The sequence below is a fragment of the Accipiter gentilis genome, chromosome 31 (genome assembly GCF_929443795.1).
Source record: "Accipiter gentilis chromosome 31, bAccGen1.1, whole genome shotgun sequence".
NCBI lineage: Eukaryota > Metazoa > Chordata > Aves > Accipitriformes > Accipitridae > Astur > Astur gentilis.
Genome location: NC_064910.1, coordinates 18474343 through 18491709, shown reverse-complemented (window position 1 = coordinate 18491709; position 17367 = coordinate 18474343). Strand labels below are relative to the sequence as shown.

At 44.5% G+C, this 17367-nt stretch overlaps 1 protein-coding gene across 2 annotated transcripts; it reads right to left on the bottom strand.

Annotated features, from left to right (window-relative positions):
• Positions 1-4457: 4457 nt before the first annotated feature.
• TLR7 (toll like receptor 7) lies at positions 4458-15488 on the bottom strand. 2 transcript variants are annotated; one of them, XM_049834412.1, is made up of 2 exons: positions 14375-15488; positions 4458-8073 (listed from the first exon to the last, which is right to left on the bottom strand). In XM_049834412.1, the coding sequence occupies exons 1-2, from the start codon at positions 14375-14377 to the stop codon at positions 4933-4935; spliced, it is 3144 nt and encodes a 1047-aa protein (XP_049690369.1). In that variant the 5' UTR covers positions 14378-15488; the 3' UTR covers positions 4458-4932. The 2 variants fall into 2 exon arrangements, with proteins under 2 accessions (XP_049690369.1, XP_049690370.1); XM_049834413.1 differs by lacking the exon at positions 14375-15488 and adding an exon at positions 8907-10592.
• Between the last annotated feature and the right edge of the window lie 1879 nt (positions 15489-17367).

The window sequence follows — 17367 nt, the reverse complement described above, 5'->3', positions numbered from 1 at the left end:
CAGTTGGTGTTTATAGTATTTCAGATATTTTGATGTCCACATGACATGGTTATTCAAGATGAACTTGCCACTGACGGCACATGTAAGCCTGGAGCAGCAGTCAGCTCGCCTAACTGAAAGTATCCGCAGTGTAGACACCTACATCTGAGCTGGTCACCATGGGAACTCTTTACAGCTAATGGAGACAAATCCTTCTTCTGGGTTGCAATTACTTTGACCCGTCTTAAACCTCTGTGATAGGATGAGATAAGTGATATTCATAAAATGTCTCTGTTGTCTAACCTCTGTAGGGAGAATGTTGCATAGACCTGTTAATGCAGCTGTAGATCGTAGAAACATAGAATCATAGAATGGTTTGGGCTGGAAGGGACCTTAAAGATCATCTAATTCCAACCCACCCCACCCCCTCCGCCATGGGCAGGGACACCTTCCACCAGACCAGGTTGCTCAAAGCCCCATCCAACCTGGCCTTGAACACTGCCACCGTCCACAGATCCTCTGGGCAGCCTGTTCCAGTGCCTTGCCACCCTCTCAGTAAAGACTTTATTACTAGTATCTAATCTAAATCTACCTTCTTTCAGTTTAAAACTGTTACCTCTCATCTTAGCACTACACTCCCTGATAAAGAGTCCCTCCCCATCTTTCCTGTAGGCCCCCTCCAAGTACTGGAAGGCCACTAAAAGATCTCCCAGAGCCTTCTCTTCTCCAGGCTAAACAACCCCAACTATCTCAGCCTGTCCTCATAGGGAGGATAGGTCCTCACAGACCACAGCTCCCCCAATCATCTTCGTGACCTTCCTCTGGACCCACTTGAGCACGCCTATGTCTTTCTTATGTTGGGGCCCCAGAGCTGAACGCAGTACTCGTGCTGGGGTTTCACGGGAATGGAGTAGAGGGGGGAGAATCACCTCCTTGACCTGCTGGCCACACTTCTTTTGATGCAGTCCAGGATTTGATTGGCTTTCTGGGCTGCGAGTGCACATTGCTGGCTCGTATTTAGTTTTTCGTCCACCAATACATCCAAGTCCTTCTCCACAGGGCTGCTCTCAATCCACTCATCGCCCAGCCTTTATCTGTGCTTGGGATTGCCCCAACCCATGTGCAGGACCTTGCACTTGGCCATGTTGAACTTCACGATGTTCCCCACCTCTCTAGCCTGCTAAGGTCCCTCTGGATGGCATCGCTTCCCTCTAGACTGTATCAACCGCACCACTCAGCTTGGTGTTATCTGCAAACTTGCTGAGGGTGCACTCAATCCCACTGTCCGTGTTGCCAACAAAGACGTTAAACAGTGCTGGTCCCAATACCGACCCCTGCGGAACACCACTCGTCACTGCTCTCCACTCAAGCCTTTGACCACAACTCTTTGATTGTGACCATCCAGCCAATTCCTTATCCACCCATCAAATCCATGTCTCTCCAATTTAGAGACAAGGATGTCGCGCGGGACAGTGTCTACATTTAGGTTAGCTGAATGCCCTTAGCTCCTCCTCCTCATTGACCTCACACCAGATCACAAGCTATACTATCGTGAAACCCTGAGGTATAGAAACCCCAGGACTCGTCAGTGTTTTGTAAATTCAGACACTGCTACACAAACCAGGCAAGCAGGCTCCAAGGTTAAAATCCTCATGCAGTTAAAGCAAAAAATTATTAGTTTGAATCTGACATATAACTCCTACCTTTTTGCTGGTGCTCCATTATAAAAAAAGATTTGAGGAGGAATGGAGGGCATGCCCATTTAAGGCATTTCTTGGCTATAAATCTAACTAATCTAAATTCAGATTGTTTTTTCTGTTCAAGAAAGACTTAGATTGAGCTTTTGCCCACCAATGAAATGCTACTATGTATGAAACTACCTAAAATAAGCCCCAAACCCAGTTGTTCTATGAGTACAGAGGTAATCAATCTGCAAAACACACAAGGTCCAGGACAGTATGTGGCCCCCTTCTAGCATACCCTGAGGTGTTCAGAGGGAATGATGTAAGCTTGCCTCAGCTAATTGGGCTGGTACCTCCTCCCTGAAGCATAGTAACTACCCAGGGATGTCATGGGACACAGGAATGGGATGAGGAGGGGGGGCATAAATTGTTGTCTTTAGCTAAAAAAAAAAAGAAAAATTGGTGTTTCAGTCTTCCTTGACCCCTCCTTATTCCCTTGGGTGTGGTGTTTGCAGGGCAAGGGTGCAGATATCAGGAAGGGTTTTGTCACATGGAAACAGCTATGGGCTCTTCTCCTGGTGACTCAGGCACTGGCCGAAAGCACCGGCCCCAGCAGCGGAGAGTGCCACGCCAGCAGATTGCTCATTTCCCACTGCAGACCACAGCACCATTCACCGCCTCTCTTGGATACTCACAAAAGTGTTGGCGCAGCATCCCTGGCCTCTCTGCTCTCTTGCGCTGCAGCACGCATAAGCCCCTTGCCATACTGTAAACTCGGACTTTTGTATATATATATACACATTGCTACTCACGCCATACCCATCCTTTGGATGCTTCTCAACGGAAGAGGAGAAAATACTTCTCTCCTCTACCTTGGAAAGGTGACCTTGTGCCCCTTATCAACTAGGCTGAGAAAGAGGATCTGCTCCAGGTAGAAATGGTGTGGGGAGGCAGAGAAAGATGGTGTGGGAGAAACTGAGGAGCAGAGGTTCCTGTTTCAAGCATTACCTTGTGAAGAGAGTTATACTGCGGCTCATATCATATTTAGAGATACAGATTGTTTAGCCTTGCAAACACAACGATCAGAAAGATACATTATTAAAATATGTATTATTAAAATATAACCATAAACCTCCAACTTTTTCAACGAGGCTTCCTCTTTTTCCTACTTCTGTGTTTAATCAGTAAAAATGCTGTGATGAATTGGGAGGGGGAAAAACCTTGTTATGTGTAATATTATTATACGAAGCTTGGTTTTCTTGTTCGAGTTTGTATTCTTGTCTGTCTGGTTGCCTACAATTAAATCAAAAAGACGCTATTCAAAGAAAGGACCAGGCAGAACAGGGAGGTGAGGAAACACAGGAGGCAGCTGAAATAAGCAGGTTCAAAGCAGTGAGGAGCGTCAGCTCTTTGTCAGCCAGACCTGTCACTGAGACTCATTGCCAGAAAAGAAAAAGGGTTTTGAGAGAGAGGGGAGAAGCTGCCCGGATTGCACTGCGGACAGGAGCGCGTCAAGCACGCTGCTTCTCCCAAAACAGAAATCGTCACAGCAAGCAGAGACCCAGCCCGTGCCACGCACAGAGGTTTAGGCTGCCGTTGCAAAAAGCTTCAGCTTTTTGCCACGTGTTTGATGAGGCTGTGGTGTGAACCGAAGAGGGGAACGGGCCCAAGTGTTTATGTTTCCGAGCAGTGTTTCTTCCCTTTTTCGGGACGTCTCTAAAGTCAGACCCGTTCCCAGCTCAGGTTTTTAGTGGTGCCCCAGCAGCTGCTGTGGGAGAGGGACCTGCCAAGGGAGCAAGGAGGCGGAGGAGGGCTTGGGGCTGCTCCGGAGCTCCACAGCACGACTAAAGAAAGAGTGGGCTGGATGCTTTTCTTGTATGACATGGTCTTACGTGTTTTGCACTTCGAGTGACTGTCTTTTGTTCTGGAGAGAGTCTGGGCAGGCGGAGGCGAGGCAGTCACTTCAGCACGTCCTCGGACCCCAGCCTCGGCTGGACCTGCTGGCACCATCCCCGTCCACACACAAGGGGCTGTGACACAGGACCTGGGTGGGCACGGGGAAGCCGAGCTCCTCAAGCCAACGGCGCGACGCTGGAGAGGAACCCTGAGCCCTCAGGGAGGAGCCAGCCCAGCCAGCAGCCGAGGACGCAGGTGAAAGGCAGAGCGAAGAGCTTACCTGGAAATGAGCAGTAGATGCTTCTTAACCTCTATCACGCCCTAGTTTAGCTGTCTGTTCCTCCATTCCTTCCACCTCTTCCACTTTCTCTTTTTTCTTTTTACCTTCCTTTCTTGGTCTCTTCCCACTTCCTCTTTGTTTTCCTTGATTTTCCCCATCTCCTCTGCCTCAGCCTATCTACCTGCTGTCCTGCTCCCCCTCCTCGCTCCCACGCGGCAGCTCCACGCACAGGGACCCCCTTTACCTTGTAACTCCTTCTGACCCACAGCCTGCAAGCCCTTCTGAATTTGTTTCTCAGGTACCTTCCCATTTTAGCCCGTACACGTTCTTCAAAGTGTCTTCAGATTTATGAGCTTTTTGACAATGCAACAGCGGGAGAGCTCCCAAGCCCCTGACAGCAGCAGTCCCGCCAGAACTTTCTTTCCCCACCAACTAGGGCTGTTGCCCACTTGGACAGAAGTGGTAGGCTCAGCAGCTGTAAGCCTGAGATTAAAGATAATTCTTCTTACATTTTCCTGACTCCTAAAATCAAAGCGTGAGCTTTGCTTAGGATATTTTCTGAGATGAATCTGTCACCAAACGCTTGTCTTGTTTTTCATAAATACACCAAACACAGAAACTTTCATTTTCTATTAAAATCACATTTACTCCAACAGTGATCTGAACAGCAGCAACTTCAGGCACGGCCAAACTCCTCCCGGCAGTCTGTGTACTAGAGTAAGCTGAGCAAGTGTCTCACCCACACTTGACCCAACCACAGGAGATGCTGGAGGCCTCCAGTGAACTGAAAGCTGGAAGTGGTGATTCTGTTCTAAACCAGGGACTTCCAGTGGGTAGTGCATCTTCTCTTGCTGTGCAGCAATCAGTGCCAAGCAAGGTGCGTGTCAGCTAAACATCCGTGCTGGCAACAGTTTCTGTGCAATCTTGTCATAGCAAAACAAGTGAACTATCAGCTTTGGGACTAATTGTACATTTTGTTTTGGGGTATAATATCACAATTACATTTGTCCTCCATGCTTCAACAGTTTCTCCAAATGAAGTTTAGGATCTTTTGCTCACCATGCATCATAACAACATTTATAGGGAAGGGTAGAGCTAAACAGTTTCTTGGAGAAGCTTGTTATAAGTCAGCGTATTGCTCGTAGCTATTGCATTTTTCAGGCACTGCCAGAAGTAGGGCTGAGATCGAGGGTTAGTTGGCCATTCCAGGACAGAACTCCTGCACAGCCTCTTCCTCAGCCGGACATACCGGGACTTCTGCAAAACCTTCTCAAGAAATATCAAGACGATGACATCCATTTTTTCATCTAGAAGCCGCTGGTGGGCCATGTAAAATGTTGTCTTGAAGCTGCCGCTTTTAATATACTTGTTGGTGAGCACAAATATGGTCTTTTTGCTCAGCTGAATGCTCTGGGAAAGGTTGTCAAAGACTGGCTGTCCTGGGAGCCAGTCCCTTTCTTGCAGGCATAAGTTGAACTGTTTGGCTTTTTGATCTTCCAGCCTTTCAACCAGTTCTGTCAGCACCCAGTCATTCACAGCTGGATCTTCATTGTCATAGGCAATAAAAGCATCATAGCAAGCATCTGGTGAAGATAAACGCCGATAGCCCTTCAACTTGGCAGTGCAGTAATGGTAACTATACCACACATCCCAGAAATAGAGATGGCTCGTCACTGTGAACACCATGAAGCCTAGGACAGCTGAAGCTGACAGAGCATACAGGATCAAATACGAGGTGTCCAGCTCACAGGTGTACAGGTCCAAGTAAACCACGCTCCTTCCTTTATGTGCCCCTGGGCCAGCACAGGTCACGTCTGTGGCCAGAAGAGGAATAGTCACTTGAGTCTGATTGATCCACCAAACAAACCACACGGCATCACAGTTGCACTTGAAAGGATTACCATGCAAAAGCAGCATCCTCAGGTTGTTAATGACGCTTTCAGGGAAGCTAGATTTCTTAATTACTTGGATCTTGTTTGAGCTGAGGTCCAAGTATTTCAATTTAAAAGCACCTCTGAGAAAATATTTGGTTAGCCGTTGAATGCGATTGTTTCGGAGCATCAGCTCTTGGAGAGATGAAGAGCAATTGGACAGCTCTCGGGGAACAGTAGCCAGAAGGTTATTGCTGAGGTCCAGAGTTACTAGTTTCTTCAGATAGTGGAGCATTCCCCAGTTGAAACTCTTCATCTGGTTATTGGTTAAGTTGAGGATCTTGAGTTCTGGAGGCATAGCTTCAAAAACACCAGGAGGCAAAAAAGCGAGTGAGTTGAAGGAAATATCTAGTTGTTCCAGGCTGGTCAGATTCTTGAAGAATGACAAGTATCTAGCACTACCATCCATCCATAAAACATGTAAATGATTTCCTCTGAATTCTAAAATTTGAAGAGATTGACTTTCCATTCCTGTGTCAATAGAGGTAGAAATCTCATTCTCATTCATCATCAGCTTCTTCAGATGGGCCAAGTTTTTAATAAAACTAAGGACTTGAGTAACACCTTCTGCCAGAAAATAATGTTTGTTATTGCTCAGGTCTAGAATTTCTAAAAGGTTTAGCTCTTTGAAAGCAGTTGAGTATAGCAAGTCAATCCTGTTATTAGAAAAATCCAGGTATTTCAATCCAGACAAATAGTTGAATTCACTTCCATTTAAAGTTTGACTTATTGCATTACCTGACAAGTTGAGGCATCTGAGGAAACTAAGATCATGGAAATCTGAGGGGTTAATAAAAAATATGTTGTTTCTGCTTAAATCCAGAGTTTCTCCGTATTTCAGGCACTCTTCCTTAACTGAAGATCGGTAGGAAGCAGCCTCTTTGTCTTTGGACCTGCAACTTCGCCCATACTCATCGTACCTGAAATAATGCAGCTCTTGTAATACTTGCCTCGTGTATTGTTCTACTGAAATCCTATGGTTAGAGCAAAATCCATAAAAGTTGCTTTCACCTGAAGAAGGAGAAATTTTATTCATTGAGAGGTCTATGAGTTTAAGAGCTGGGAATTCCTTGAACACTCTCAGGTCAGCAACTTTAATAAAATTAGTCCCAAGATCTAACACTGTTAGATTTCTAAGACTGAGCAATGGATCTAGGTTTCCTTCTCTCAGTTCTTTAAAGACATAACCCCTGAGCCTGAGGGTTTCCAAGTTAGAGAGGAAGGAAAATGTCTTAGACAGATTCAAGGATGGTGAATACATCTTCAGTTCAAAATTAAAGGACAGATCAAGCTCTACAAGGCTGGGGATAAACTTCAAAAATTGAGCATCTCCAATCTCCTTTATAAGGAAATTTTGGGAGAGGTCGAGCACTTTGAGATTCCTGGTGTTTTTAAACCAGCTGCTGGGTATGCTATGAAGAGAGTTACTGTGAAGTCGCAGAGTTCTTAAATTTTTCAAGGCATAAAAAGCCTTTGAATGTATCTCAATTGTGCTCTTTGGGCAGGGAATACAAGGATACGGGGCATTGTAGCAACGTGGGCAATTACCACTTAGATCAAGAATTTCTAGGTTGTGAAGGGCACTTAAATCATGTTCCTCAATCACTTGAATCATGTTATTGTAAATATACAATTCCTTTAAAGTAGATGACAAATTGGGTGGGATATGAGTTAAGTTGTTAGACTTCAGGGATAGTATTGTTAATTTTTTCAGCTCCAGAAAGGCTGTTTTTTCAATTTCAAATGAAACATTGCATGGATTGCGGTAGTAACAGTTCTGTCCCAGATACAATACTTCTACGTTTCCTAGCTCTGACAAATTGGCTTTTTGGATAGAGAAGATACTGTTCGCTTCCAGGCTCAGCAGAGTTAAAGTACTAGGAAGACCCTGGGGTATTTCCAACAGCTGGTTTGCATCCAAATACAATGACTTCAATCTTGTCAGGGCAGCAAAACTGCCATTCTCAATCTTCAGTCTCCTGGTGCACACATGATCTTTGGGCCCCATTATGACGGGCACACAGTTGCATCTGAAGTCAATCTCCACGAGGTTTTCAAGATGAGCAAAGGATGTTGGAGAGATATGGGGGATATGGTTAATATTCAGGGTAAGGTTGGTAGCGTTTGCAGGGATCCCTCTGGGGACTTCCATGAGACGCCGATCGGTGCAGTCCACTGTCACGGTACCTTCAAAGGCTTTAACATCACAGGGTAAACTTTTGGGAAACCAAGATCCTGACAGCAGTATCGGAAATAGGAAGAGCAAGACAAACGGCAATGCATTTGACATCCTTGCACAAGGTACCTAAACATAAGGAAATAGGGAGGTATTAATTTAAATGCAACGGGAACATGTCACAGGATATCAGATCAAGGATGTAATGGGTCAGCACAAACACACAGCTAACCTGGAGTCCTGTCTCTCACAATAGCTAGAAGTGGATGTGCAGGTAGGATGATAAGTTTGGGGAAGGCATATGTTGGCATTTCCTCAAATGCTTTCTTTACTTTCTTATCACTGTTATTGTACTGTTAAGATAAATATCACTCTCCATAATGAATCATAAAAAAAAAACCCCTACTGAAAAAAATGACAAAGCAGGTGAATAAAGGCTATGTCTTTGTGAATTTTCTTTTTTTAAGGGGAAACAAGTGGTGTTAAACATCCAGCAGATTGCCATTGTACGATAGCGTAAATGAGCAAAGTTAATTTTTTGAAGCATATGAAACATAGAGAAAAATCTGTAGTCACTTAAAAGCTAGGGTAAATTTTCAAAACCACACTAACATGTCAGTGCCTAATTTGACTTTCACATTATCATAAGGATTCTTAGAATCATAAAATATAATCATAGAATTATTCAGGTTGGAAAAGACTTTTCAAATCATCATGTCCAACCATTAACCTAGCACTGCCAAGTCCACCACTAAACCACGTCCCTAAGTGCTACATCTACACATCTTTTAAATACCTCCAGAGATGGCGACTCCACCACTTCCCTGGGCAGCCTGTTCCAATGCTTGACAACACTTTTGGTGAAGAAATTGTTCCTAACATCTCAACCTCCCCAGGCACAACCTGAGAGCGTTTCCTCTTGTCCTACCCCTTGTTACTTGGGAGAAGGGATTCACACCCACCTTGCTACAACCTCCTTTCAGAGGAGTTGTAGAGAGTGAGAAGCTCTCCCCTAAGCCTCCTTTTCTCCAGGTGAAACAACTCTGGTTCCCTCAGCTGCTCCTCATCAGACTTGTGCTCCAGGCCCCTCACCAGCTCGGTTGCCCTTCTCTGGACACGCTCCAGCACCTCCATGTCTGTCTTGTAGTGAGGAGCCCGAAACTGAACACAGGACTCGAGGTGCGGCCTCACCAGTGCCCAGTACAGGGGGACGATCGCTGCCCTGCTCCTGCTGGCCACAACATTTCTGATACAGGCCAGGATGCTGTTGGTCTTCGTTGCCACCTGGGCACACTGCTGGCTCGTAATTAGCCAGCTGTCAGCCAACCCCCCCAGGTCCTTTTCCATCACGCAGCTTTCCAGCCACTCTTCCCCAAGCCTGTAGCGCTGCATGGGGTTGTTTTGACCCAAGTGCAGGACCCGGCACTGAGCCTTGTTGAACCTCATACCGTTGGCCCATTGATCCAGCCTGTCCAGATCCCTCTGTAGAGCCTTCCTACCCTCAAGCAGATCAACCTTCCCTCCCAACTTGGTGTCATCCGCAAACTTACTGAGGGTGCACTCGATCCCCTCGTCCAGATCGTTGATAAAGACATTAAATAGAACTGGCCCCAGTACTGAGCCCTGGGGAACACCACTTGTGACCAGCTGCCAACTGGATTTAACTCCATTCACCACCACTCTCTGGGCTCGTCCATCCAGCCAGTTTTTTTACCCAGCAAAGAGTACACCCATCCAAGCCATGAGCAGCTAGTTTCTCCTGGAGAATGCTGTGGGAAACACTGCCAAAGGCTTGACAACAGCCACTCTTTCCCTCGTCCACTAAGCAGGTCATCTTGTCACAGAAGGAGATCAGGTTGGTCAAGCAGGACCTGCCTTTCATAAACCCACGCTGACAGGGCCTGATCATCTGGTTGCCCTGTACGTGCCGTGTGATGGCACCCAAGATGATCTGCTTCGTAGCCCTCCCCGGCACCGAGGTCAGACTGACAGCTCTCTCATTCCCCAGATCCTCCTTCCAGCCCTTCTTGTAGATGGGCGTCACATTTGCTAACCTCCAGTCAACTGGGACCTCCCCGGGTAGCCAGGAGTGCTGATAAATGACGGAAAGTGGCTTGGTGAGCACTGCCGCCAGCTCCCTCGGTACCCTTGTGTGGATCCCATCCAGCCCCAATAGACCTGTGTGTGTCTAAGTGGTGTAGCAGGTCGCTAACGATTTCCCTTGGATTATGGGGGCTTCATTCTCTTCCCCATTCCTGTCTTCCAGCTCAGGGGGCTGGGTACCCTGAGAACAATCGGTCTTACTATCAAAGACTGAGGCAAAGAAGGCATTAAGTACCTCAGCCTTTGTCACTATGTTTCCTCCCACATCCACTAAAGGATGGAGATTCTCCTTAGCCCACCTTTTGTTGTTAAGGTCTTTATAGAAACATTTTGTATTGTCTTTTACCACAGTAGCCAAATTCAGTTCTGGTCAGGCTTTGGCCCTTCTAATTTTCTCCCTTCATCGCCTCACGACATCTTTGTAGCCCTCCTGAGCTACCTGCCCCTTCTTCCAAAGGTCATAAGCTCTCTTTTTTTCCCCAAGTTCCAGCCAAAACTCTCTGTTCAGCCAGGCAGGACTTCTTCCCTGCCAGCTCGTCTTTCGGCACATGTGGATGGCCTGCTCCTGGACCTTTAAGATTTCCTTCTTGAAGAATGTCCAGCCATGTAGCCAAGTGTTGGTTTGCATCATGCATCTGTTCCTGCCTGCACTTTTCCCACTAACTGGTAAAATAGAGGAAAAAATCCCTCTGAATTACACCCCCAGAGCTTTGTAGTCTTGCTTGATTCTGCCCAGGTTCCAGCTTACCATGTCATTCATGCCCACATGAGAGTGTCTAGTAAGTGTCAGAATGGATATATGGTTGACCTAAGCCAGTTAACGGCTGTACTTCCAGATGGTTTAATACCAGCTTGCATTTTCACTGTTGCATAAGGACAGGGGCACTACATCAATGCGAAGTGTAAAAATGAAAATCAAAGTCAGATTTAAGGTTGAGCATGTCCCATAAAAGAATAATAAACAGTAAATAATTGTGGCCAAAATCCTACAAGCATTTAAAGAACCTTCCAAAACACACTCTCTGTCTGTCAAGTCTTCGTGGTCTTGGCTGCTTTATGGATTTGCCTGCATCATGGGAAGAGTAATAAGCTTTTAATATTTCACAACTTACTTATTAGTTACTTCCTCAGCAGCAGTCAATGTCAAAAAAACCCCGTCCCTCTGGCCAGAGGCAGCCAGCCAGGCAAGCAGGCTGCCAACCTTGGCTTGCCTAGCACAGGCAGAGGGACCATGAGCATTTTCCTGCCTTGCACAGCTTCTTAACTGCCTGTGCTTGGTGCTGGTCAAGAGATTCAAAGACAATAAAACCCACAATAATCAACATCATAATTTCTCCCTGGAAAACTCAGTGTTGCAGGCTTGGAGATGCATGGCACACAGAACGCTCTTAAACAACCAGGATTAGTTATGCATGGAATAATATTGACTAAATGTCAATACCCAGTTAAGCAGCTGAAAATCAGACGATTAGGTAAAGTGTTTGAGCTACTCGAACTGTTTTTTCGCTTTAGCTGGGACACAAGAACATATCAACACCTGCTCACACACTGTGTGAAAACCCTGTAGAGTGTTGCCAAAGACATGCCTTGCAGGTGACACAGACTTGGAGATTAATTAAGGCTTCCTGTTGTATGCTCTGTTTACTTAGACCACTGTGTCCCCTGTATAACAACTCTGTGTTTCTGTGTTACCTTAGATAACTATGCTAAAATCTAGCTATGCATCTGTGTATCTGGAGGAGTGCTCTAGTGACTGGCAGGGCAGCAGATGTGAGAGAAGGCAGATCAAATCTCACACAGCACTGCACTTCTGCTGTCTAGATTCAACAGCCAAATGGAGTCACTTTGGGGATCCATTCAGTCAGCTTTTGAATACAAACTTCAGTATGGAAGGAAAAAATGCAAAGTCCACTGCAGGTGTTGAATTCAGTGTATTGTCACATGAGATTTGTATTGGTAACCTGGTACTGTACACCACCACAGCCTTTCCTCTACCACAATTCCCTTTCCCATTGTCAGGAGGTGCTACGGTGCTTTCTTATTTTCAGCAGATCCTCAGAAAAAAGGCAATGTAGCTAAATATCGTGGCTGGTAGCCATGACTGTCATTCATACAATTACTCAGGGAAAACTAAGCTGGACTAACCAGGCTATGGCTGTGAAATCACATTTCATTATGTTCAACTCTTGTGAAGTCATTTGTTAAGAATCAAAATTAATCTTCATTCGGTTTATAGCAATTCACGTTGGAAACACCCACACGGAGGCCACTGGGTAAGACAGTTCACCAGTGTCTTCAGTACAGTCTAACCAATCAACTTTAGAAGAAGAGTAACTTTTCGGATTTCTTGATGTAGACAAGCACTTGGATGAAAATTATGAATAGGAATAATCAGAGTAAGCTGGGAGCTAATTTGGAGAACATAAAATGCATTCATTTCCTCCCACCATCCTAGCTCTTTTTTCAGAACTTTTCTTCCTCTACTAATATGGGCAGGGATGTGGGAGGGAGAAGGAAGGACTCTACCATGGATGTTAAGTACATGGAAAACTGAAGGTCTTTCTTTGAATGAAAAGGGACATTGCAGAAGAAAAATCTGGGTATGCTCTTGTAAATATTTTGCCTGCCTTCTTTTCCAAGGGACACGCTCTATTATGCGTGTAAAAGACTTTATTAGACTAATGAAAACCCAAAGAGTGCCTATCCTAACTGAACGGCCGGTGGTGCCCCAGTTCCTGCCTACCTCTATCTCTTGCTTTGCCAGACCAGCGTACCCCAGGGGCCAGCACCGTTAGCCAAGGCAGGTGCCCATGGAGCACAGCAAGGGGGTGGGAAGGAAACCAGAGACTCTGCACTGCAGGACATGTCCGTCCATCACACGGATGCCATTTATCTTCATCTGTTGACGCACGCCACAGCAGACCACGAAGCGCCGACCCTCACCAGCCACGGACACGGCACCTGCAGCCACCGAGGGAAACGCCGACAACCGCTGCGGATCAAACTCCAGCAGCTCGTCTTCCTTTAAAAGAGGGAAGGAAAACCTCTGCTTCTAACTGGGAGTCAAACCACAGATTTGCTGCTCTTGAGGAAATGTTAATTAGAATCACCCTTTAAAGATTTGCTAAACTGAATTAAAACCTTCTGTCCAAGCAATAGAGCAGGGCTCGGGCAAGGCGAGATTGCAGTCTAGATTGCCACAAACTTTCCACACGAGCTCATTCTTCGCCACTGCACTCAGACATCTCATTTTAGGCACTTACCCAAGTTCCTCAATTGATTGCCATCAACGTGGGCTGCACTGACGTTGAGGAGAGCGCGGGAGAGGAGAGCGGCCGCTCCGCAGGCGCCGCTCGGCTCTGAGCATGGAGGGAGCTCTGCCCGACCACGCACCGAACACAGACTAACAGTGCAGGTTTTGGTGCCTAAAATCAGGTGCAACGAACCTGGGCCTGAAAAGCCTTCATGAATAGGTTTGTAGGTTTCTTAAGAAGTCAAAAATGCCTTTTGAAACGTTGGCAGTGCTCAGATTTTGAACTCTCACGTATTGCAGTATTTTTAGGAACCGAAGTGTTGTTGCAGAGCCAGCCTAGCTCCTACCATCTTTGTGCTTCATTTCTTTGTATATCCTTCTGTTTCCCAATACCCTTTTAATGCATTAGCTATTTTTACTATAAACTGTTACGCTCTGGTGCTGTGTCCAACTTTCTGCGTGTGTAACACCTTGTGTCTATTATAGTACCAGAACAAATAAAAAAGATTGTTTTAATTAGAAGAAAAAAGCAACGCTGACTTGTGCAATGTCTTTGCAATGAGAAGCTAGTTTAAAAGTACAGCTAGAGGCGTGCATGTGAACTGCTCTTTTCTTTGTGATCTACACTCGGCTTTATAAGAAGTTCAAAAAGCACTACTCTGCCGATATTAACTAGCATGTGCACAAACCCATAACGATTTAGGGCATTCTTCAAATACTCAGCAACAAAACAGCTAGGTGTTTCTGAAGGAAGTTTTTCTGTAGGGGTTCTATATGCATTTTAAGAGGTGGCAGGGGGAAGGCTAGAGAAAAAGAACACCTCAGAAGTTATAGCAATTAGAAAAGACATTATTATACTCTCTGTAGCGCAGCAGTACAAATAAATGCTAGCCAGTTAGTATTAGCGCGAATAAATGCTTTCCTTTCCTGTCATCAGGTATTGCAGCTTCTACCCACAATAGTAAATTTGAACATTTAGAATGCAGAAAAGGAGATTATGTTCTTGAAAGTCTTCTACAACAGTTCCAGTCAAAAAAGGTCTAAGAGCAAATTTAAAAGGAAATTTTAACATACCATTTTCTGTGTGCTTCCAGGTCTGGCAGCTTTGGTGGTGGAGGAGACTGTAAGTCAGAGCAGAAGAAAACAGCATAAAAGAAGTCCCCACTGGTTCAGCTCAGGTGCAGAGGAGAGTAGAACATGACATAAGTCACTCAGGACAACAGCAGTAATCACTACTCTGTCACGACTCTTCAGCTGGACTGCGACTTGAGAAATCATTAAATGTGAAACAAGTGCTGCAACCTACTTCCTCAAACATTTGTACTTAAAATTAAAAAAACCAGTACCTCATTTACTCCTCCACACCCCATAAAAATAACTGACTAGTCTTATTTTTTCCCTTTTAAGCAAATTCTCACATTACTCATACGTCTATGCACTGTTGTGACAAAAGTTTTTTTTGTTTTCCTTTTGGTCTCATATGATGCAATTTGTTCTCTTTTTTGCTACTTTTGAACACGGTGTTAATTTCAAACTTTAATTTGTGCACTTTACCTAGCTACAGTGTCAAACCATAAAGAACTATAATAAGACCTACTCCAAGAAGATAAACATCCAAGCCATGGGGAACCCCAAAGGAAGGCGGTTGCAAAATACTTGGTGACAGAGCGTAAGATCAATCAGCTACGAGGGAAATGTGTTACATACCCGTAACATTCACTTCAGACAACTAAGATTTGCAGAAGCTCACGTTTCTTCTCTCTGCCCTCCCCTTTTTTAGCGTAAGCTGCATGGACAGAAATTGTTAACTGACATTAATAATATTTTCTATGTTGAAGTTTAGTAATTTGTGTTATTATTACTATTGTTTGGGGTTCATTTCTGCTGCAAATACCTTCAAGAACTGGGACAAATTTCAAGCTGAAATACTTTGTGGAAGAAATGTCTATTAAGTGAATGGGACTTTGGGGAAGGGAACCTAATTAAACCAGGAAAAAAGGAGAGCGGTAAGGGCATAGGAAACAGCATACAAAAAGTAAAAACTGTGTGCAAGACTGTAGAAGGGATAAAGATGACATGGCCAGACTTAAGCTGGTGACAATCCAGCATTTCATGGAACATGGTCCTGTTTGAGAATTCCTTACTTAGAAGTTTCTAGGCTTAGCAGGACAGACTAGTTCAATAATTAGGACATTTATGGGCGGGGTATGTCTTCTTTCCCTATTTTTCTTTAAATTTTAAGTAGTAGTTCATCATTTCTCCGACTCTTGTGGAGCTGACGAACTCATTTCAGAAGACTGGAACCTGAAGAATGACGACAGAAAGAATTTGCAATCGTACTTTGAAATTCCCTGGGTTTAGTGGCCAAGTCATATAGACATAAACAAAACCAAGGAAGTGTACAGCATCATTACTGTTTCAATCAAGGCCTAGGAGATGGCTCATTAATTCAGCATAGGTTCAGGACTATATTGGTCACCTTTGTGCCTGATTACTAAAAGTACTGTAATAAAGTATGATTCCTTTGCTATTTACTGGTAACTGGATTTTTCTTTTCATTTGAGATGTAGTGAGGTTTTCATTGGGGGTTATTCTAATAAATGCAGACATCTCACTGAAATCCTGCTGCATTCTGCAGTGCCATTCAAAGCATTTCTGGTAAGAGCAAAACCTTCCTTGCAAACACGCTACACGAGTTATTCCACTCCAAATATTTCATAGATTGTATGTCACCAGAACGGAAAGTTACTTCCATGCATTTATAGTTATTCACCTTATTATAAAGCAAATGTGCTTCATTAGTTGTGAAACAGCACCTAAGAGAATGACTTGGCACAAGTTGGATTGTGAAAGTTGATTTCTTCAAGCACCTAACCATGTCCCTGGTATATGACACTGGAACATCACTTAAACATGAGATGCTTAATGCCCACTCGCTTTGGCTGTAAGTGGGTTTTCTAAAGCACAGTGTCCAGTCACCAAACCCTGTGATTTTTGACAGGTGCTCAATGTCTTTGGAGATCTCCCTTGCAATCTATACCTACATACTTTGGAAATTTTAATAGCTGCACTGGTGCTTCGCCTTTTCTTTTGGACTAAGGCCGGTTTAAAATTTTTTTTTATTAGGAACTCGCTGTCACCCAGCCAAGAGCACGAGTTTCAATTCCATGCAGAGCGAAACTGCCTCTTTAGCTGAACGGTAATAGAAACGCAGAGCGCTTTTTTGGGTTTTTTTTACCCTAAGAAATGCAGGAAGCAAAATACAGCACTATTTCCCTTTGAAAGGTTGGGGGTAAATGCAGGGGAGCTCAGCATTCCAGAACTTCAGAACTGTAATTTGCTTTTTAGAGGAACAGGGAGTCACCGATATACTGATTTTAAAAGTTCAGGTTTCCCTCGGATGTTGTGCAAAATCTCTTTTGGCTCCTGTGAAACACTAAGTAACTGAAAGCAGAAAAGTACTTCCTACTGTGCCACGTGCTAGGGGAGGTCCCACTGGTAACAATGCATGTATTTTGCCATCCCTGTGAGCAAAGAATATAATTTAAAATAGAGCAAGAGTCTTTAATCTCCTTAATCTGTCGTCTACAGGTTTGGTTTTCAGTTAGATTGAAATGGGACTGATGCACGTTACATTCCCCCCCCCCCCCTTCAAAATGAAAACTTAGAGCAAGTTGCTTTAGTTTCTTTACCAAAATCAGGATTCTGTTGTGTTTACCTTAAAGCTGGGTAGTTTACCTAAAGTCTTGAAGTCATGTCCTTTCTCTAATGTGCTAACCCTCATACCAATAATTCTGATAGCACCCCAAGTATTCATGCTTAATACGACATTCAGTGTAACATTGCATAATTTACCCAGGAAATTATCAAAGAGATAAGTTAAAAGTTGCTCAGGTTTTGAAATACATTAAGTGACTCTTTAGACTGATGTAGACAGATGATGAAAAGAACCACAAAGAGAAATGGATAGCAAAATTGAGGAAATGATAACAAAATCACTTGCAGAAGCCTTAAGGGATGTAAAAAATATAGGATCCTCGCTAACAGCAGTTGCAGAAATGTGTTTG